We start from the raw sequence: 24,059 nt of genomic DNA on the forward strand, positions 1-24,059 counted from the left end.
GTAGCTCCACAACCTCTCCAATGTTTATTATTGTGTCTTTATTTGGGATTAATGCTTACCTTTTTTGGGTGAGGTGATATCTCATTGCAGTTTTGATTTGCATTTCCCTAACAGCTAATCATGCTGAGCATTTCCTCGTGTATCTGTTAGCCACCTGAATATCTTCTTTGGTGAAGTGCCTGTTATATCCTTTGCCCATTTTTTAATTGGGTTATTTGTCTTTTTGTTGTTGAGGTTTTGTAGTACCTTGTAGATTTTAGGGATTAAACACTGATTGGATTGGATTTGTTGTAGCCAAAATTTTTTTCCCAGTCTATAGGTTACTTTTTTGGTGAAGTCTTTGGATGAGCATAAAGTGTCTGATTTTTAGGAGCTTCTGGTTCTAGTTTCTATTCTGGTGTTTGTACAATGCTGGTAATGTTTTGTATACTGTTTATGCCATGTATTAGGGCTCCTAGCATTGTTCTTATTTTTTCGTCCATAATCTTTATCATTTTAGATTTTACATCTAGGTCTTTGACACATTTTGAGTTAGTTTTTGTGCATGGTTATGACGTATGGGTCTTGTTTCATTTTTTTGCAGATGGGTATCCAGTTATTCCAGCACTATTTGTTAAAAAGACTGTGTTTTCCCCACTTAATGGACTTTGGGACTTTGTCAAATATCGGCTGCTCATAGGTGGATGAGTTTATGTCTGGATTCTCAATTCGGTTCCATTGGTCAAAGTATCTGTTGTTGTACCAGTACGAGGCTGTTTGGACTACTGTGGCGGTATAATAGGTTCTAAAATCAGGTTGTGTGAGGCCTCCCACTTTGTTCTTTTTCAGTAATGCTGTACTTATCTGGGGGCTCTTCCTTTTCCGTGTGAAGGTGGTGATTTGTTTCTCCATCTCATTAAAAAATGCCATTAGAATTTGGATAGGGATTGCACTGTATCTGTAGATCACTTTGGGTAGAATAGACATTTTCACAATGTAGAGTCTTTCTATCCATGAGCAAGGTGTGTTTTTCCACTTATGTAGGTCTCTTTTGGTTTCTTGCAGTAACCAAACCAAAACTCTGTCCATATAGGACAGAATAGAACTGCCCCATAGAGTTTCCAAGGAGCTCCTGGTGGATTCGAACTGCTGACCCCTTGGTTAGCAGCTATAGCACTTAACCACTACGCCACCAGGGTTTCCTTTCTTGCAGTAGTGTCTTGTAATTTTACTTGTATAGGTGTCTTACGTCGCTGGTTAGATTTATTACTAAGTATTTTATCTTCTTGGGGGCTATTGTAAATGGTACTGATTTGGTAACTTCCTCTTCAACGTTCTCCTTGTTGGTGTAAAGGAATCCAACTGACTTTTGATTTTTGTATGTTTATCTTGTATCCTAATACTTTGCTGAACTCTTCTCTTAGTTCCAGTAGTTTTCTTGTGTATTCTTTTGAGCTTTCTGTGTATAAGATCATATCATGTGCAAATAGAGATACTTTTACTTCTTCCTTACCAATTTGGATGCCCTTTATTTCTTTTTCTAGGCTATTTGCTCTGGCTAGGACCTCCAGCAGAATGATGAATAAGAGTGGTGATAAAGGGCGTCCTTGTCTGGTCCCATTCTCAAGGGGAATGCATTCAGACTCTCTCCATTTAGGTTGACGTTGGCTGTTGGCTTTGTATAAATGCCCTTTATTATGTTGTGGAATTTTCCTCCTATTCCAATTTTGCTGAGAGTTTTTATCATGAATGAGTGTTGGACTTTGTCAAACGCCTTTTCTGCATCGATTGATAAGATCATGTGGTTCTTTTGTTTTATTTATGTGATGGATTACATTGATTATTTTTCTAATGTTAAACCATTCCCATTTACCTGGTATGAATCCCACTTGGTCATGACAAATTATTGTTTTGATATGTTGTTGAATTCTATTGGCTAGAATTTTGTTGAGGATTTTTGCATCTAAGTTCATGAGGGATATAGGTCTCTAATTTTCTTTTTTTGTGGTGTCTTTGCCTGGTTTTGGTATCAGGGATATGCTAGCTTCATAAAATGAGTTTGAGAGTATTCCATCCTGTTCTATGCACTGAAATACCTTTAGTAGTAGTGGTGTTAACTCTTCTCTGAAAGGGTGGTAGAATTCTCCAGTAAAGCCCACAGGGCCAGGGCTTTTTTTGTTGTTGTTGGGTTTTTTTTCATTACCTTTTTAATCTCTTCTTTTGTTACAGGTTTGTTTAGTTCTACCTTGGTTTGTGTTAGTTTAGGTAGGTAATGTGTTTCTAGAAATTTGTCCATTTCCTCTAGGTTTTCAAATTTGTTAGAGTATAATTTTTTTCATAGTATTCTGTTAGGATTCTTTTAATTTCATTTGGGTCTGTTGTGATATCACTCATTTCAGTTCTTATTTGGGTTATCTGCTCCCTCTCCTGATTTTCTTTTGTCAGTTTGGCCAATGGTTTATAAACTTTTTTGATGTTTTCAAAGAAGCAACTTTTGGTCTTCTTAACTTTGTTTTCTGTTCTCTATTTCATTTAATTCTGCTCTAGTTTTTTTATGATTTGCTTTCTTCTGGTGCCTGCAAACTTCTTTTGCTGCTCTCTTTCTATTTGTTCAAGTGGTAGTGATGATTCTTTGATTTTGGCCCTTTCTTCTTTTTGGGTGTGTGCATTTATTGCCATAAATAGACTTCTGAGGCATGCTTTTTCTGTTTCCCAAAGGTTCTGGGGGGAAGTGTTTTCATTCTCGTTTGATTCTGTGAATTTCTTTATTTTGTCCTTAATTTCTTTTATAACCCAGTAGTTTTTGAGCAAGATGTTGTTCAGTTTCCATGTGTTTGATTTTTTTCCTTGTTTTTTCTGTTATTGATTTCTACTTTTATGGTTTTATGCTCAGAAAAGATGTTTTGGAATCTTTCATTGTTTTTGATTCTGTTAAGGCTTGCTTTAGGACCTAATAATATGGTTCATTCTGGAGAATGTCCCATGTGCATTGGAAAAAAAAGTTTACTTGGCTGCTCTTGGGTGGAGTGTTCTGTCTGTTTATGAGGTCAAGTTGGTTGATTGTGGCATTTAGATCTTCTGTGTCCTTATTCAGCTTCTTTCTGGATGTTCTGTCCTTCACCAAAACTGGTGTGTTGAAGTCTCTTACTATTATTGTGGAGCTGTCTATCTCTCTCTTTTATGTATTTTTGAGCCCTGTTGTTGGGTGTATAAATATTTATTATGGCTATGTCCTCCTAATGTCTTGACCCTTTAATCTTTGTATAGTGTCCTTCCTTATCCTTTGTGGAGAATTTTACTATAAAGTCTGTTTTGTCAGAAATTAATATTGACACTCCTGCTCCTTTTTGATTTTTGTTTGCTTGATATACATATTTCTATCAATTGAGTTTTTGTTTGTGTTAAGTCTAAGTTGTGTCTCTTGTAGGCAGCATATAGACAGATAATGTTTTTTTATTCATTCTGGCACTTTCTGTCTCTTTATTGGTGCATTTAGTCCATTTAATTTTAGCATAATTATTGATAGGTGTGAGTTTAGAGCCATCATTTTGATGTCTTTTTTTGTGTTGTTGACTGTTTCTTTCTTCCACTTAATTTTCTTTGCTGAGTCGTTTTTCTTTATATATTGTTGTTGCTTTTGTATTTGCTGAATCTTTATGTTTTTCTTGTTTTTTATTTTGATATGTAGGATTGTTAGTTTCCTTTGTGCTTACCTTAGTATTTACCCCTATTTTTCTAAGTTTAAACTAATCTTTTATTTCTTTATATCATCTTGACTTCTTCTCCTTATGAAAGATCTATGACTACGTTTTATAGTCCCTCATTTTTGCTTTAATGTTGTCATCTTTTATGTAATGTCATCACTGTTTCCCTATTTTGAGGATTTTAGCTTGAATTTATTTTTGTGATTTCTGTATCTGGGTTGATATTTGGTTGCTCTGTTCTGTGTTCCAGTCTTGGGTTGTTATCTGATGTTATTGATTTTCTAACCAGAGGACTCCCTTTAATATTTCTTGTTATTTTTGTTTGGGTTTTGCAGATTCCCTAAACTTCTGTTTATCTGGAAATGTCCTAATTTTGCCTTCATACTTGAGAGATCATTTTGCTAGATATATAATTCTTGGTTGGCAATTATTTTCCTTCAAGGCTTTATATATGTCAACCCATTACCTTCTTGCCTGCATGGTTTCTGCTGAATAGTCTGAGCTAGTCTTATTGACTCTCTTTTGTAGGTGACTTTTCATTTATACCTGTTCACTCTTAAAATTCTCTATCTTTGATATTGGCAATTTTGATTATAATATGTGTTGGTGACTTTCTTTTGGGATCTACCTTGTGTGGGGTTTGATAAGCATCCTGGATAGATATCTTCTCATCTTCCATGATATCAGGGAAGTTTTCTGCCAAGAAATCTTCAACACTTCTTTCTGTATCTTCTGTTACCCCCCTGTCCCCCGTTCTGGTATTCCAATCACTCATAGGTTATTCCTCCTGGTAGAGCCCCACATAATTCTTAGGGTTTCTTCATTTTTAAAAAATTCTTTTATCTGGTTTTTCCTCAAATATTTTGGTGTCAAGTGCTTTATCTTCAGCCTCACTAATTCTGAATTCCAGTTCCTCAATTCTGCTTCTATGACTTTCTATTGAGTTTTCTAATTCTGAAATTTTATTGTTAATCTTCTGGATTTCTGTTTGCTGTCTTTCTGGATTCTTGCAACCTATTAAATTTGTCATTATGCTCTTGTCTGTTGTTCTTAACTTCCTGTAATGCTTTGTCTGTGTGTTCCTTGGCTTGTTCTGCATTTTGTCTGATCTTCTTCCTGATCTCTTGAAGAGATCTGTGTATTAATCTTTTGCCTTCTACCTCTGGTAATTCCAAGAAGTTCTCTTCATCCAGAATATTTTTTGATCCTTTGTTTTGGGAGCTTGCTGAAGCCGTGATGGTCTGCCTCTTTATGTGATTTGATATTGACTGTTGTCTCCAAGCTATCAATAAGTTATTGTATTTATTTATTTTATGTTTGCTTACTGTGTCCTAGCTTCTTGTTTTGTTTTGTTTTGAAATGCCCAAATAGGCTCTTCAAATGAGCTAGTTTTATTATTGATAACTTCAAAGCTCTAATGTCCTGTCAGCAGGTGTTTAGATCTGTTACTAGGTATATAAGCCCAAAAGCCTGTTTATGTTTCTTGTGTGGATTCAGCTCAGGTGTCTAAGTAGTCAGTCACCAAGTGTGTGATGTAGGCTCTTACCTACAGTCTTAGATGAACAGGGGTGATTGGTGTAGGCACAGGCATCTGGCTGCAGTAGGGTGTCACTTGTTAAGCAGAGGGCTGACAACTGCCCCGAGTGTCTGTGAGGAAAGCGTGTCCCTGTTCCCTAGAGCATGTAGGTGGGTGGATTTTGGAGCCAGACTATAGGCATCCAATACTATTGGCTGTAAGGACTGGTAGGTACCACTTATCCTTGGACCCCTGTTGCTGGTGGCTAGGTGGCTTGGGCAGAGCCCCCAGTCCTCAGGCTGCTGATGTGGGTAGGTGAGGACCCTGCTTAACAGGCAGAGCAGTGCCAAATGTCATGAACTTACCTCTCCACCATATAACTGAAACAGTTGAAGTTGTACTGTAATAATGAGGGCCTATGCTGTTGAAATGGGCCAACACAGGCCTATGCAGGGGTAAAAGGCATTCAAAGTCTGTGGACCCTTTATGCCTCTGCCTAGGCAAAAGAGCTGTTTCTGCCCTGAGTTCCCAGCTTAGGTGAGCCAGCAGATTATTTTTCCCCTGTTGGTTAATTTGTTCCTTCTCCAAGGCTGGGAGAATGGCTCAGGACACATGACAGTACCTACTTCCGGCCCAGGGAAAGTGACTATCACTGAAGCTGGCTCACAACCCAGTGCCGAGTGGGGAGGGCTCAGGTAAATGGGAGAGAATTTCTTCCCAAAAGGGTGTTTTTTGGTCTGCACAGTAGATTAAATTCATGTACTTATCTTTTGCTGAGAGCAGTGCTTTTTCACTGATTCTGAAGGTGTGAGTGAGACTCTCCACTGCTTAGTCTCTCCTGATGTGGAAAATGTGTCCCGAATGCCACTGCTTGTCACTGTGCTTGCACCAGCGGATCTGGCCTGCATGGTGCCAGTTCCCGCCCTGTCAGGTCTGTCAACTCCTTGTTGCTTCTGAACAGGGTCCTTCCTCCCGCCACTTAGTCCAATTCCTCAACTTTGCCTTTGATGTTCAGGGCTCCTAGATTGTCATATATAATTGACTCACTTGTTTTTTTTGAGTCTTTGTTGTAAAAGGGACCACACTAAGCATCTGACTACTCTGTCATTTTAGCCCCGCCTCTTGCCCTTTGATTTCACTACTACTGCTTCCATGGGCATTGATTGTGAATCCAAGAAAAATGCAATCCTTGACAACTTCAATACTTTTTCCATTTATTATGATGTTGCTTATTGGTCCACTTGTGAGGATTTTTGTGTTCTTTAAGTTGAGGTGCAGTCCATACTGAAGGCTTTGGTCTTTGATCTTCATCAGTAAGTGCTTCAAGTCTTTTTCACTTTCAGCAAACAAGGTTGTGTCATCTGCATATCAAAGATTGTTAATGAGTCTTTCTCCAGTCCTGACACCATGTTCTCCATATAGTCCAGCTTCTCGGATTAGTTGCTCAGGATACAGATTGAATAAGTATGATGAGAAAATACATCCCTGACAACATACCTTTCCTGACTTTAAACCATGCAGTATCCCCTTGTTCTATTTCAATGACTGCCTCTTGGTCTGTGTTCCTCATGAGCAAAATTAGGTGTTCTGGAATTTCCATTACTTGAAATGTTATCCATAATTTCTTATCATTCACCCAATTGAATGCTTTTGGTAGAGTGAATAAAACACAGATAAACATCTTTCTGGTGTTCTCAGCTCTCAGCCAAGATCCATCTGACATCAGCAATGATATCCCTCATTCCACATCCTCTTCTGAATCTCGCTTGAATTTCTGGCATTTCCCTGTTGATGTACTGCTGCAACCTATAGTATGATTGCATGCTATCATTATGCAGTATATTCAATGCAACATAGAGTTATACCGGAAAAATAATTTGTGGAGGTTGCTTTGAATAAATAAATCTTGAGCAATGTTTTGAAGAATTTTAATAAAAAGTTTAGTTTACCATAAATTAGCACATAATCTGTGTACAGGTGGTTTTTCCATAGCATAACATATCATTTCTGAAAAACTTCCAATTCTGAAAAATTGCTTGCCTAAACACCAGGGTTTGAGGGAAAATTAGGGTTAGGGGAAGGACACTTAAACCCTATGGCTCTTTGTAACTAGATCCCTAACAAAAATAGTAACAATTCTGATAAAAACACTAAAATATACTCTGTAGTTTTTGCTTCTCTGTCTGTGATGTAGGTCCTGATGACCATTCACTTCTAACAGACCATTTTCATCAACATGAAAAATCTGAATCAAGATGTTGCCTCCTTTATTAATACATTGTTTTCATTCAGGGGAAATGTCTTCATAGTTTCTTTATCTGCACTCATTTTTTTTTTCCTAGATAACTTAGTAGAATGCATAGTTGTTATTGAAGCCTTTAAAACAGCCAGTGCTTTTATGAAGGGAAGGCATTTCTATAGAGTTTTAGCTTTTTTTTCTTAAGATATTCATACATTGTTAAGGCTTTGGCTTTAATTGTGAGAAAGTTTGTCCCTGATTGTTTCAAAACACCATTCTCCTAAGAAAGAAAAACTTAAGAATCTACAAAACTTCTGAGTTATACTGACATCATTCTCCTATTTACCAATTACATATAAAGTAATTCATATCAAAGAAACTAGAACAAACTGTACTTGGGAAAATATTCTCGATATGGGAGGGAAGTGTTCTCTTCAAATACAGGCCAAAATTATATACATGCACATACATATACAAATATAATTTTAAAAATCCTATTTGTACACAATTTGATCTCCCTGAAATGACTTTATATTTAAAGCTTTCCAAGCTCCAACTATATTTAACAATCAACTGCAACTAATAAATTTATATTTCTTGAGTTTTGCTGTAATACATTTTTTTCCTCTGTGTGTGCCCCTCCATATCTCTACCTCTGTATCTGTTTGCCTAGAAAATTCAAATGAAATAGGAAAAGTCTTGTCCAGAGTTTTCAGTTTTTAGTGCAAGTTTGTGGTTGCAATAAATCTCTTCTAAAGATTTTGGAGCTGGAAAATCAGTGGAAAGTCCCCTTGCCTTTGAGGTGATTCTGGCTCATAGCACCCCTGTAGGACAGAGTACTGCCCCATAGGGCTTCCAAGGAGTGGCTGGGGAGTTTAAACTGCCAGCCTTTTGTTTAGCAGCCATAGCTCTTAACCACTGTGCCACCAGGGCTCCCAATGAAAGCTAAAAAAGGAAAGTAGACATTCCCCCCCAAAATATATATATATATATATATATATATATATATATATATATATATATTTTTTCAAACTTGGGAAGTGACATAGGTCTAAACTATAAAATTCTTTGAGCTGAAACTTCTGGATTGCATAAGGAGGCATGGCTATGTCAACACGAGCATTAACATTTATGGTTGGATAGCTCAGAGTTTTGGATAATACTGGTCGGTAGAGTTTTGAAGCACACTACCAGAAAGTATATAATTTTCTAACTAAACTAAAACTTTTACTCTCGAACCTTAACTTCTGCAAGGTGCCATCCATTCCAAAATGCTATAAAATATCAACCCTCTTTAGTTTGATTAATGATATATTGTCAGAGTGATGAATTCTTCTAGAGTGTAATTTGAAAGATAATATCATTCTAGGGGAAAAAAAATTCAGGTGAGAATTTAGAACAGTTACCAGATTAAATCCTACCATCAGACGATGTAGTGAAGGATGTGGGGGAATCTGGAAATGCTGGCAGTAAATCACATTCTTTGGCTCTAGTTTAAGCTTCTTTCTATTCAACAGTGAGGTACATGATTTACTATGTGCACTGAAGGCTGTTTTGGTTTGATTTTAAAACCTTTTTGGCACGTAGAGCAGTCGCATACGTAAGTTTATTCATTTTCAGTCCTCTCCTCCTCCTGTTACTACCTATTAGGACTTCCATATTTAAATTTTCAAATTCAGAAGATGGAAAGAAAACTATCTATAAGTTGAAATTTAAAATTTGAAAATTTTTATTAATATATATGGCTTACCAAACCCACTGCTGTCGAGTCAATTTTGACTCATAGTGACCCTATAGGACAGTGTAGAACTGCCCGGTAGAGTTTTCAAGGAGTGCCTGGCAGATTCAAACTGCTGACCTCTTGGTTAGCAGCTATAGCACTTAACCACTATGCCACCAGGGTTTCCTCATATATGGCATAGTATTATGATATTTAATGTGCATATTTATCTATTTTAAACATTGTATAACAATAAGAGTCACATGGGTCATTGATTACTTCTGCTTTAAAATGATAGTTACTATATTATTAAGTGAAAAAATGTTTTGTATTTTATGTATATATTATATATATGTTTTGTATTGTATGTATATAATATAATGTATATATTATATTATTGTATGTATATATTATATATGTATGTATATACATATATTGTATGTGTATATAATATATATATTATATATTATATTATATATTATATATTATAAGCAGAGACAAAAGGCTACAGGGATATGTAGCAAACTGTTTACAGTGGTAGTCTTGCTTCACGGTTGGGAAGGAACCTCTATTTCTTACTTTAATTTAATGTGGTGGGATTGGGATTTATTTTTACTGGTATTATGTAATTTAAAAAAGTGTTGTTAATTTAAGGCTAGGCCTATATTACTGTTTCTCAATGGGAATACCCTTGGTATTTTGTGTAGGAGCCTTCTTCTTGAATTGTATCATCCCTCACATTTCAGAATACTCATTAAACCTGGCTAAACCCATTGGTGTTGAGTCGATTCTGACTCACAGCGACTCGATAGGACAGGGTAGAACTGACCCATAGGGTTTCCAAGGCTGTAATCTTTATGGAAGCAGACTGCCACATCTTTCTCTCACAGAGTGGCTGGTGGATTCAAAGTGCTGACCTTTCGGTAAGCAGCCCAGCTCTTAACCACTGCACACCAGGGCCACCCAATAATGTTAGTAATGCTCTCCAATGATCGTGAAAACTCAAAACATCTCCCACATTATCAATTTTTTTTTTTTTTGCTTCACTTGGAAACCATTGTCGTTGTATTCATTAAGCCTCTTTCCACTGTCTTGAGCAAAAAACAAAACAAAACAATTGTTGTTGATAAAAGCTTCATAGATTAACTGAATGGGAATAGATATGATGCAGCTGAATCAAAGGCAGAATCAGGACTAGAAATGTGGAGAATAATTGTGGCCCAAGTAGCACTCTTTATTCCACTTTCAATTTTTACTCTTCGGTGTGTCTACTTTATTTTTTCTTATAATTAACAATTATGAATTCACATAATACAAAGTTGGCCACAGAGAGACCAGATGCTGCTTTCTTGATCAAAATCCAAATTCTCATGAACTCAACATAGATCAGCTGTTCCATGATCCATGGCCCAAAAGGCACAATGTCTTCCATAGTGAGGCTGGTGGAGATGAGCAAGCACTGATTCGGGTCAAGAATTTACCATAGATGGGGACATTCCTGGGAACGGAGCATTCACTTCAATACAAGTCTCTGATGCAGGCAGTCATAGTAACACAGGAAGCTACTTGTCTATTGACTTTTTTTTTTCCCAGTGAAAAATTTTTCTATTGAGGCAAAATTCCATACCTTGAAATTCAAGTTTTAACTTTATAATTCAACGATTTATTAGTGAATTCATACATTCATGCAATAATTGCTACAATCCAGTTTTAAAACATTTCATTACAACAAAAAATTTCCTAGTGTTTTTTTTTTTTTTTTTTTTCCAGTTATCTTTACTCCCACTTTCAGTGTCAGGAAACCACTGACCTGCATTGTGTCTCTCTGTAGCTATGTCTTTTCTAGAAATTTTGTATAAATGGAATCATTCATATGTCATGTTTTGGGTCTGGCTTCTTTCACTTAGCATTAAGGTTTCTGAGGTTCTTCTGCTTTGTTGCGTGTATTCATAGCTCATTCCTCTTTATTGTCAAATAGTATTTCATTGTATGAGCCTACTACATTTTGTTTATTCTGTCAATTGATGAACATATGGATTATTTCCATGTTTTGACTTTTAGAATAATGCTTCTGTGAACATTTGCATACAAGTTTAGTGTAGACTTGTAGCAATATTTTCATTGCTCTTGTTTAAAAATACCTGGAAATGGAAATGTTTAGATACCTGGAAATGGAAATGTTCAATCCCAAAGTAAGTATATATTTAACTTCTTAAGAAACTGTTAAACTCTTTTCTGAAGTGTCTGTACCATTTTATAATTCCTTCAGGAAAAAAAAAATTTTTTTTTTTTTCAGCAACATATGAGGGTTTTATTTTCTCCATGTTGTTGTCAAAACTTGGTATTGTCAGCCTTTTGGATTATAGCCATTCTACTATGTGTGTAGTGGTATCTCCTTGTGTTTCAACTTCTCTCTGACCTTCAGAAGTGCTCTTCCCCATCAGCGCACCCCAGAACATAAGATTACTCAAGGAAATTCAGCCTTCTGACATTATGCTGAGTGAAATTAAAAAAAAAAAATTTAGTCAGTTGCAAATCGCAAATATTGTATGAGACCACTATTATAATAACTCAAGAAAAAGTTTAAATGCAGAAGAAAACATTCTTTGATGGTTACGAGGGTGAGGAGGGAGGGAGAGGGGAATTCACTAACTAGATAGTGGACAAGAATTATCTTAGGTGAAGGGAAGGACAACACTCAGTACGGGGAAAGTCAGCACAATGGGACTAAACCAAAAGGTAAGAAGTTTCCTGAACACAACCAAACATTTCAAGGGACAGAGTAGAAGACACAGGGGTCTAGGGGCCGTGGTTTCAGGGGACATCTAGGTCAATTGGCATAACAAAGTTTATTAAGAATATGTTCTGCATCCCACTTTGGTGAGTGGTGTCTAGGGTCTTAAAAGTTAGCGCATGGCCATCTAAAATGTATTAATTGGTCCTAACCCACCTGGAGCAAAGGAGAATAAAGAACACAAAGACAAAAAGAAAATATTAGCCTAAGAGATCAAAGGGGCCACATAAACCACAGACTCCATTGGCTGAGACCAGAAGAACAAGATGGTGCCTGGCTACCACCAGTGACCGCCCTGACATGGAACACAACAGAGAGTCCCTGATGGAGCAGGAGAAATTTGGGTGCAGAACTCAAATTTTAGTAAAAAGACCAGACTTAATGGTCTGACTGAGACTGGCGGAGCCCCAGAAGACATGGCCTCCGGACTCTCTGTTAACCCAGAACTAAAACCATTCCCAAAGCCTGCTCTTCAGACAGATTAGTCTGGACTAAGATATAAAATTATACTTGTGAAGAGTGTGCTTCTTAGCTCAAGTAGATAAAAAAACTAACTGGGCAGCTCCTGTCTGGAGGCAAGATGAGAAGGCAGAAAGGGACAGGAGCTGGTTGAATGGACATGGGAAATGCAGGGTGGAAAGGAGGAGTGTGCTATCATAGGGATAGCAGCTAGGGTCACATAACAATGCGTGTATAAATTTTTGTATGAGAAACTAACTTGAGCTGTAAATTTTCACCTGAAGCTCAATTAAAAAAAAAAAAAAATTGGCCTTCTGGGCCGTGTTTCATTGAACAAGATGTGGGCACCTGATCCATGTTGAGTTCATAAGAATTTGGATTTGCGTCGGGAAAGGGACATTTGTTCTGTCTGTGACCAATTCTGTATTTTGTAAATTCAGAACTTGTTAATTGTAAGAAAAGAATAAAGTAGATACACAAAGAGAAAAAAATAAAGTTAAAAGTGGAAACATGCTACCTGGGCTGCAATTGATCTCCTATTTCCAGTCCAGGTTCTTCCTGTGATTCAGCTGTATCATCCCTCTTTCTCCATGAGTCAGTTTGGTTAATTCATATCTTTCAGTTGGTTTGTCCAGTTCATCTAAATTGTTTAATTTCTTGGTATGGATTTTTAATATTTATTTTTAATCCTGTGGGCCTATAGTGATATCCTTCTTCCATTCTTCATTTTATGAATTTGTTTCTCTCTCTCTCTCCCTTTGGTCTACTAAAAGGTTTATCAATTCTTTTGTTCTTCTCAAAGACCCAACTATTGGTTTCATTAATTTTTTTTTTTTGTCTTTTTAAAATTATTTTATTGATTGCATTCTGGTCTTTATTTCCTGACTTTTACTTACTTTTGGTTTTTATTACCTTTTGTTTTTATTCCTTCTTGAGGTGAAACTTAGATTATTAATTTTAGGTGGTGGGGAGCCTGGGGATACTCAGTAATGTCTTGTAAGGAATCTGCCTCAGGTGATGCCCCAGGTCACACCCCAGGGACCACCCAGGCAATATCTCAGACAAAGACTCTTCAGGCACAGCTGGGCTAATCTCATCAGATGGAAGTGAAAGGGATAATGGTTTTATTTGGGAGGGCGGATTAGCTGACAAAGATGGAGTAATCTCTTCAGAAGGGAGTAAGAGTGTTCTGTTGGCAGAAGTGGTTCAGTGGAATTTAGGAGCTCAGTGTCCCCAGCTTCTTGGTTATCTGCCTATATGTCCCCATCCCACATTTCTGGGTACCATTTCTTCCAATCAGCACCTGCACTTTAACTTCATACACCATTCCAAGTCGAGAATTCAGTTGGTGTTGTGATTCAGTCACTCTTATAAAAAGAGTCTGGGTTTGGTTTTCAGCAATATCAGCTCCATTACCACAAAAGTTAAGGCTTTCTTTCAGGGCACAAGCGGGAACTTTTAGGTCTTCTATGCTTTGAGCTCATCCCTTTTTTTCACCAGTTTGACTAGCGAAAGTAGGACCAATCAATCAGCTTATGTATACTTTTCATTCTGACAGAATTGTAGAAACGTATCAAATATATAATCACTCAGAGCCTTGTCTCTCAAAAAATATTTGATCCAGTGGTGGCAATATTTTAATATTTCTATTGCCACTTCAAGCCACAGATGAGCAGTGCCCTCATTACTACTGGAGCCAGACTTGAGTAGCAGTTCAGAAAACTCATCCTTACGATTTTGTTCCTCTACATCTACTCTTGGTACCAAATGTCTTAGGCTGGGTTCTGTAGAGGAGCAAAACCCATGAAGCATATGTATCTATATCTATGCCTTTGTCTCTGTGTCTCTATCTCTGTCTGTCTGTCTATACATATAATATATCGGTCTGTCTATCTATCTATATTTATTTATTTCAAGGAAATGGTTCACACAACTGTGGAGGCTGGCAAGTCCCAAATCTCTGGGTCAGGTATCAGGTTGGAGGCTTCTCCTGACTCACATGGTAGCAAGGGCTGACAAACCCAAAACTGGCAGATCAGACAGCAGGCAGCTGGCTTATGGGGCTGCGGGAGCTGACAAATCCCAAAATCTGCAGGTCAGCGGCAGGCTGCTGGCTCACGTCCCAAGAACCAGAGGTCAGATGGTGATGAGTCAAGTGTAGGAACGAGACAGAGTGAACTTTGCCAGAACAAGCTTATATATTGGAGGTGCAGACTGCACTTCCAAGGATACTCCCCTTTCAACTGATTGGCTGCTCACATCAGATCACAAAATGCAGTAGGTTTATGTAATATCTGCCAAACCACTGAGAATCATGACCTAGCCAAGCTGACACACAACCTTAACTATCAGAATTTTCAACATGTTACTATTAAGGTCACTATGCTCCTTTTTACCAAACTTGCAGAAAAGTGTAAGTAGAAAAAGAGAAGGCAACCTGCCTCTTACCACCTTGCCATTGGAAGTTACACTCATCACTTCTGCTCATGTTCTATTAATTGTAAGTATCATATAGCTCCACCCAGATTCAAGGGGAGCAACTACCTGGGGGAGCGATGTGAATAGCTAGCAATTAGTTATTGATTATGCTCTGGAGTCGGTGTGAGAGATTGGGTCTGAGAATAGGAAGTTGCAAATTGTTAACATGTGATTTTTCACATATCAACTTTTAAGTACTGTAAAATATTTTTAGACACTAATGAATAGAATAGCATATTATAGTGTTGTGGTGAATTTCCTTGGGGACACATGAGTGTAGGACAAACAGTAGCTGTTACTCCATTCTACCAATTTTCCATGAAATGATTGTGAATTTCCAATCTCATTGATTCTGTTAAATTTTACGCCTCTTAGTTAAGAGGTAGACGATTTAAGATTGTTTTATCACTCTGCTATTATAGAATACTTTTAACTTGTCTAAAGTTTTTCAAAGTTCACTACCTTGTTTGTGTGTGTGTGTGTGTGTGTGTGTGTGTGTGGCATGTGTTGCAACTATGTAGTTCATTTAGGAGACAAATGAAAAGAGAATCTCTATTGCTGCCTGTAATTTGCTAGTGCTTGGCCGAGCATGAAAATAAACAAGCAAAAAATGAACTGAAAGTTAAAATCTAATCCCTGCATAGGCAATTGCATATAGAATTATGGTTTCTTAAGAAGAAGAAGCAACAGCGTGTGCATGTAGTGGAGATGAAATTTGTTTCAAAAAAATATTTTAAGTTTTAGAAAAATCAAAAACAAAACACATTTTCTGTGTTATGTAGGCTAACATAAATTTAGTAGGGAAAAGAGATTGGGCTAGAAGAAAGAAGACCTTGGTTTTAACTGAAACCTCAGCCTTTTCTATCTGTTTCTCTTTGAACAGCTTTCTGAGCTTCAGATTGCTTGTCTGTGTAATGGGAATCATATGGCTGCTCCCTTTCCCTGTATGATTGTTTTAGGAATAAGAAAAATAACACATAAACACACAGCTGAGGAAAGTGATATATAAATGCAAGATGTTCTAGGAAAGAAAATTCTCATTCATTGGCATTTTATTTCTGTTGAATACCGAAGTAACAGAATTTAAGATATTCAGGTAAAATTCTGTTTTATAAAAGTTATCCATGATGTTTATCTTATTTTTTAGCAGTAAATTTAACTTACAGATAAAATCAGTTGCTGATAAGAGATCTCTCAGAGAAGAGGACCTTTCCAGGATTTGCCTGTTACTTTTTTTTTTTTTTTTGGCTATTATGGAGTTTCTTAATATGCTACCTAAAAGTACTATGAAGATTATTGGAATATTCATAGCAAGATGCATTTTAGAAATGGAATAATCTTTGTTTTTGTTTATTTAAATAAGCTTATATATTTAAATGATAATTCTGCCTTGGTAATTATACTTAAAACTAATTCTATTTTTATAAATGTAAAAGGAAAAACAAGCATTTTAATCACCTTTGAAACTCAAGGACCTTTATTCTAGGAAATTTTAGGTTAGGCTTAAGTTGGATTACTCTACTAATAATGCTGGTTAAAATACAGGTATTTCTGGAAGGATAAATCATTACCAGTAATTTGAATTTATCTTAAAATAACAACTACATAGGCATATACAATTTTCTTTTTAATGGCCATTGGGAAAATTTGGAGCAGATACTATGGTTTCATATACTGACAGCAATATGTGTGCATAGGTCACATTTGTCAATTTTTCATGGATAATTTATTAATTCAGTGTGAAATAACACCGGTTAATTTGATGTTCACTGATTTATTCCAGAATCAGACTGCAGTGAATCATAATAGTTATACAAAAAGTCATAGCTGGAAAGTTTCAATGTAACCTTAGAAAAAGAGGTAACTAGATGAAAATTTAAAAATAGGGATATTTCTGTAGGAGAGCACGAAATAATTATTTCTGTTCCCTGCTGACTTTTCCTCTATCTTGAGGTTGTTTGCTAAGAAGTAAGATGTATTTCTTGTCTTCCCAATGCCAGGTTCTCATAGAACCTCTGAAAATCCTAAGTCTTCCCCTGGAGTTTGTCTCAATCTCAGGTGGGATGGAGAATTCTGCAGTTTACCCAGAGAGCACTTGGACAGACCAGGGGTAACAGTTGGTGATAAGAGATCTCTCAAAGAATAAGTCCCATCTAAGATTTGCCTGTTCCTGTTTAGCTACTCTGAAGGCATGTGGAAAGATTTATGAATTCCTTCCTTTAGTCATCTGTTTTGATTCTGCAGCTCCTCCTCCTTTCCCTCAGTCTCAGCATATATATTTGCTAGGCCAAGAAGCCCTGGTGGCACAACAGACAAGCACTCAAAAGGTTCGTGGTTTGAACCCATCCAGCAACTCTGCAGGAGAAAGATCTGATATCTAACAACATTTCCTAGGCCACCAACTGTATGTCGTCTCTCATACTGTGGTGGCCTGCATGTTACTATGATGCATGTTACTATGAAGCTATGCTACTGATATTTCAAATACCAGCAAGATCACCAAGGATTTCATTCTAAAGTTCTAAAAGCAAAGATGTCACTTTAATGACTGAGGTGTGCCTGACCTGAGCCGTGATCTTTTCAGTCCCCTCATATGCGTGTGAAAGCTGTAAAATGAAAATAAAATAGAGAACAAAAGAAGAATTGATACATTTGAGTTGTGGTGTTGGTGAAGAATATTGAATTTACTGTGGACTGCTAGAAGAATGAACAAATCAGTATTAAAAGTGATACAAAAAAAATGCTCCTTTAGAAGCAAAGATGGTGAGACTTTGTCTTGCTTCCTTTGGACTCATCGTCAGGGAAGACCAGTTTCTAGAAAAGGCCATCATATTTGGGAAAGTAGAGGGTCAGTGAAAATGGAAAACCCTCAATGAGAGGTGCGTCCAATAGCCTCAACAATGGATGCAAACATACCAAAACAAGACTCGGCAAGGTTTCATTTTGTTGTACATAAGGTTGTCATGAGTCACAGCTGACTCAATGGCAACTAACAACAACATTTTCAAGGCACAGTGTTAGCCATTGGGGATTCAAAGACTTAAAAAGACATGGTTGTTCCTTCTTGAAGCTTATATGGTATTATGGGATAGGCACAAAAAGGTGATGTGAAATCAATATAGTGAGGGCTAGTAAAGGCCTAATGGGCCCTGGTGGCACAATGGTTAAGCACTCAGTTGCTAACCAAAAGGTTGGCAGTTTGAACCCGCCAGGAGCGTTGTGGGAGAAAAGGCCTGGTTATCTACCCCCATAAAGATTACAACATAGGAAGTCCTATGAGGCAGTTATACTCTGTCCTATAGGGTCACTATGAGTCAGAATTGACTCAGTGGCACACAACAACAGTAGATGTCTACTTAAAGTGTTAAGGGGGCACAGAGGACGGGTGCTGCACACAGCTAGGGTGAGGGCAGGGAAGGGGTCCTAGACCTGTGGGAGTAACTTGGGATGAATTCAGGAGTAGGAGACCACCAGGCAAAGAAGATGGTAGAGGAAGGAAGGCCTTCTTGATAAAGTAACCTCATAAGAAAAGGCACAAAATGAGTAACAGCTTGGAATTTACTAGGGAGGTATAGGTAGAGGTACTTCCTGATGTGCAGCTTTGGATAGTAAATGCTTTCTAAACCAAAAAAAAAAAAAACAAACCTGCTGCTATTGAGTGAATTTCAACTCATAGTGACGTCATGTGTTACCAAGTAGAACTGCTCCACAGGGTTTTCTTGGCTGTAATCTTTATGGAAGCAGAACTCCAGGGCTTTCTTCTGCAGTGCCTCTGGGTGAGTTCCAACTATCAACCTTTACGTTAGCAGCCGATTGCGAGCTACTTGCCCCCCGAGGGACCTAAGTATTTTCTAGAAATCTTTTATTACCAAAGAATACTCATTACTGCTTATTCAGGCTCCTGTTAGTTTCCAAAACCAAAACAAACCCAGTGCTGCTGAGTCGACTCTGATTCATAGCGACCCTATAGTTTAGCTATATTATTTAGCCATGATGTGCCCAAAACATCATGTATATCCATTTGGGGTTGACATAGTGGAAAGGCTAAGTTATTAGAATTATGCACACCTAGAATCACTTCCCAGCTTTGCTACTCACCCACCATGTGACCGAGGGTAAGCCGTTTAAACTTTCTGAGCTCTAATTTCTTTAACCTTAAAACAGGGATAAAAAGTTCTTTTAGAGCTGCCTTGAGGTTTAAATGATAAAACCATTTTAAAATATTTAGGATGGTACAAGCCCAAACTAGTCACTGAATATGGTAGTTGTTACTCTTATATTGATTGATGTAAATATCAATTTTTATTTTTCCACATTAAATAAATAGAATTTTCAGAGTCATGGAATAATGAAAATGTGACAATGTATCTATAGTTATTTGGCTGGTGTACTAGGCTCTTTAGCCGTGTTTTGTTCATTTTTTAACAGGCAAAATCTCAAATATTATCTAGTGTATTGGATGTTGCCCACCGGTTTATAAGGGAAGTTCATCCAGATGAACCCAAAGGGGAGAGTTGTTCTACAAAAGAGATCAGTAAAAGTCCCCATAAATCAAAATCTCTACTTCTGCAGGGGAGCTGCTCTGAGGTAAGCTGAGGAAAATCGAGTAGATATTTTCTGTCGTAGGTCATCCTGGAGACTGTCATTCATAAACTTAACTAGAGCTGTAAAGTTTTGCAGATTATTTTATTATGTTGTTTTTAAATATGAATTTGTTTTTTAAAAATCACATACATCTTGACTTTAAAAATCTTTTCAAGGAGATTGCTTTGATTCCACGGAACACTGATCTTTTTGATGAATGATCCTTTGACCATGTGGCTTTCTGGGCATTTTCACAATGTCAGTAGCTGAATGAGTATTTTAGAGAAATGTAAAACATACACACACATAAGGCAATGTAACAGTTTTATGTTAGTCAGGACTTCAGAGAGGTTAAAACTAAAACCCTGCCAAGCAGTTTAGGTGACAGGCAATTTCACAGCTATTTAAAGCTGAATTTATACCAAATTCTGGCAGTTATTCAGATTGACTATTGACCCAATGATGCACTAGATAAGCTTTTATCAGCTTATGTCAATATTTTTATAATAAACATGTTGTATTGATTCCTTAGAAAAAAAGTCCCTCAAATTTTGCTCCATGTTATAATCTTTATTTGTTTTAGGTGTTATTTACCTTTTCACTGCAGCTCTCAGAAGGAGAAACTTGGCCAAAGTCACAGCTTGTTACTGATGACAGAGCCAGGGTTTACCTTAAGTTTATTGATTTCCAAAAGCATGCTTACAGAGCATAAAAGAAGATATGCTCCATGTTAGTAGGCCCTCTTTCCAGCAGAAGACCTGTTCTTCAATTGTCCTGGAAAGTCAGAACATTTGTGTGGATTCTGCTGTCTAGTAGACCTACCAAGGGTGTTTTGTGAATAATCATATAATCTCATAAACACTATGTACCCATCACTGTCCTAAATATTTTACATGTGTTATATCCTTTTCTCTTAATCATTTTTTTTCTTCACAGAAAATAGTTGCAAAGTTTTAGAAATGCCTAAGATTTCATTGGTAATAGAACTAGGATAGTCAGACTTTCTGACTCCGAATTATCTGCTTTTAGGCACTACACTGAGGCTGTGGGTTTTAGGGTTTTTCCTTCATGCCTGCCATCTTATCTAATTTATCCTATCACTAATAATAGTGGTAAATCAGTGGTTAACTATTCTTGAACACATTGTGCTTAATGCTTTGCTTGCCTTTTTTAATATTCACAATAACCATGTAAGTTGTGTGCTATTATTACCCCATTCAACAGATGAGAAAGGCAGAAAAAGGTTATATAACTACCCTACTGGAAAAGCTATAGAACTTACTCCCTTGCCTGTACATTTAATTACTACATAAATGCTCCCTTTTATCCCATGGGTGACTGTCTGTGCTATATAGACCCACTATCTCCTGTCTTAAAATCAAACCAAACCATCCAAACCCATTGCTGTCGAGTCCATTCTAACTCACAGGGACCCTATATGGCAGAGTAGAAGTGCCCCATAGGGTTTCCAAGGCTTTTTAATCTTTACAAAAGCAGACTGCCACATGTTTCTCCAGGGGAGCAGCTGGTGGGTTCGAACCGCCGACTTTTCGGTTAGCAGCCCAGCACTTAACCACTGTGCCATAGTAAAATCAATTGAAGAAATGTTAGAGAAACATGTAAGTTCAGCACCTGTGGGTCGGGTCCAGTCCTGTGTGGTTTTAATAACCCTTCAGTGGTTCTGGTGAGCATTCCTGGTTGGAAGACCTTGCTATAGACCCGTAAGTGTGCCTGAACACAGTGCATGCCCACACTAAATATACAGCCTCCTCACATAACTGGCACTCCTCCGAACTGGAGAGCACTGATTCTCAAACTGTAAGAGGCATTAGAAGCATTGGGTGAGTTTGATGGAAATACGCATTTTTGAATCTGCCACCCAAGCTTTGATTTTTTTACACCTGGGTTAGGGCCCAAGGATCTGATTCTTAGTTAGCATTCCAAGCAATTTTAATATGGGCTTTTGGTACCAAATTTTTAAGATGCTTGCTACAAGAGGTATTTTCCTGAAGACCGCCTCTTCCCTCTTATTCTGGGCAGATGCTCGCCTTCTTTCTAACCCTAAGACACTCTTAAGGCCAAGATTTTTATCACTAAAAAAAAAAAAAACTTGAAATTCCTAGGTAAAAAGAGTGTATGCATTTGTAATAGTAATAGACGTAAGCAAATTTCAGTGACATCTTAATTGGTTTCCTTGCGTCCAAAACCACCATTCCCCAATTTCTCTGGGGTCCCTGCACCTGAGGGGCTCCTCAACAAGGGGAAGAGTGATGACAAGGAATATTCCTCCAGAACTGACAGAGAGAGAAGCCTTCCCCTGGAGCTGACACCCTTAATTTGGACTTGTAACCTACTAGACTGTGAGAGAATAAATTTCTCTTTGTTAAAGCCATCTACCTGTGGTATTTCTGTTATGGCAGCACTAGATGACTAAGACAGTAAGTAAGGGCTGAACATAGAGGATTCTGCTCTTGTGTCTAAATGACACACAATGGAGATTTAGCAATTTGATAATTCAGCATTGGCGTGGATTTTATTTTTTTAGAGTTTCATAATTTGGCTTTCTCTGATTTACTGAATAGCTGCCAAATCCTACCTTCATTTTCTTTTGTGTGTTCAGATTGGATCCATATGTTGTGCTGAGTGTATCCTTTCTCCCATGATTAAGCTGAGAAGTACGAAATGTTTCATATGCATTAATTAATTTGTTCATTTTTTCCCTTTGTCCAACTAACTTTTTTTTTTTATAATTTTTATTGTGCTTTAAATGAAAGTTTACAAATCAAGTCAGTCTTTCACACAAAAACCCATATACACCTTGCTACACACTCCCAATCACTCTCCGCCTAATGATACAGCCCGCTCCCTCCCTCCACTCTGTCTTTTCGTGTCTATTTCACCAGCTTCTAAGCCCCTCCACCCTCTCATCTCCCCTCCAGGCAGGAGATGCCAACATAGTCTCAAGGGTCCACCTGATCCAAGAAGCTCACTCCTCACCAGCATCCCTCTCCAACCTGTTGTCCAGTCCAATCCATGTCTGAAGAAAAACGTCCAACTAACTTTTAATGAGAACTTACCTTGCACCAGACATTGCTCTCGGCATTGAGGAAGAAGGCAAAATTCTTGATCTCATTACATTCTAATGGGGAAAGACAGGCATAAACAAATGAACTTGTAGTGTAAATTTACATGGAAGTAAGTTTTAAGAACATACATAAAGCAGATAAAGGATTAGCAAGTAGGAGAGAAGGGAACTATTTTGTTGCATCATCAGCAAAGATCTGTCTTACATGGCATTTGAGTAGAGACTGAATGAAATAAGTGGAGTGGCTATGCAAGGATACGGAGAAGTATAGTTCCAGGCTTTGGGTGCAGATATAGTGCAAGGTCCTGAGGTGAGAATGTACTTGTTGAGTTCCCAGAACTGCAAGAGTCTAAGTTTGCTTGGAGCAGGGTGAGTGAAGGTGAGAATGGAAAGAGATAAAGCAAAAGGTAGGGAGGTATGAAATCATGTAGAACTTTGTAGGTCCTGGTAGGAACTTGAGGTGCCATAGAGAGTTAAGGGTGGGATTGAGCAGGGGAGAGACATGATCGATTCAGATTTTAGAAACCTGTTCTGTCTGTTGTGGGGAGGTTGCAGGGAGCAGGTGACTGGAAAGTACGAAGATGAGATACAAGGCTATTTCCAAGGAGAACTCGTGAATAGCATAATGATGAACATCAGTCCTATAGGCTCTGGTTTTAATAATTTCTAAACAGACCATTTATAATTGCAGATAGAGTTTTAAAGAAAATAGTAAAGCACATAAATAAGTACAATAAAAACACTCTAAGTTTATAAAAACACTGCTTAATTCATAAAGATTAATAATTTTACCTGTATCTTAAGATACAGAAAATTTAGTCAAGCACACTTATATTCATTTTTAATTGCTTAGGTAGAAATTACAACATCAAAAAGAGCAGAATCTACAAATCAAAAAGATGAGCTCTTGTGTGAAGGATCATTCGATGAAGAAGCTTCTGCCAGATCCTTTCAGGAAGTCTTAAATCAGTGGAGAACCAGAAATCATGATGACAATGAGAAGCAGAACTTACATGCAGAAAAACCAGGTATGGCTATTTTTTAAAAAAGGATGTCGTAAAAGAAAGATTTATTTTTTTTATCTCCATTCTTGGGATAGAGGTTTGATAGAACTTCTGCAGAACAGCATGTGTTGTACAATCATTGGTTAGTGGTTTAATATTTACAGAACCCTGAATTGGGTGTTAGAGACGTTTGAATTTGTTTCCCATGTAGATTGAGGCTGACAAAGGAGCATAGATTTCTACAGTTTCTCCTTTGTGGTGTGTGTGAAGAGAATTTGGGAGAGGGAATATGAGTGTGTGTATATGTTTAAAGGACACTCTGGGAGAGACTGTGAGGTGGGTGAAGTAGATCCTGGGAGAGACCATAGGGGATTTTGAAGAGACCCCAGGAGATATCCTAAATGGGATAATCCATTCGGCAGAAGGAAATGGGTAGTGGGTAATCCATGACAGCCAGTAGTATTACAATGATTCAGATTATCAATGACGGTAGCTTG

At 37.5% G+C, this 24,059-nt stretch overlaps 1 protein-coding gene across 4 annotated transcripts in view; it reads left to right on the forward strand.

Annotated features, from left to right (window-relative positions):
* ZBBX (zinc finger B-box domain containing) overlaps positions 1–24,059 on the forward strand; it is a 170,223-nt gene that overhangs the window by 76,437 nt on the left and 69,727 nt on the right. For all 4 annotated transcript variants that reach the window (XM_049867303.1, XM_049867306.1, XM_049867305.1 and 1 more), the window contains 2 exons: positions 19,318–19,476; positions 23,412–23,586. In XM_049867303.1, the coding sequence (XP_049723260.1) occupies positions 19,318–19,476; positions 23,412–23,586 (334 nt within the window). The remainder of the gene's footprint in view (positions 1–19,317; positions 19,477–23,411; positions 23,587–24,059) is intronic.

The sequence above is a fragment of the Elephas maximus genome, chromosome 23, assembly GCF_024166365.1.
Source record: "Elephas maximus indicus isolate mEleMax1 chromosome 23, mEleMax1 primary haplotype, whole genome shotgun sequence".
Lineage (NCBI taxonomy): Eukaryota > Metazoa > Chordata > Mammalia > Proboscidea > Elephantidae > Elephas > Elephas maximus.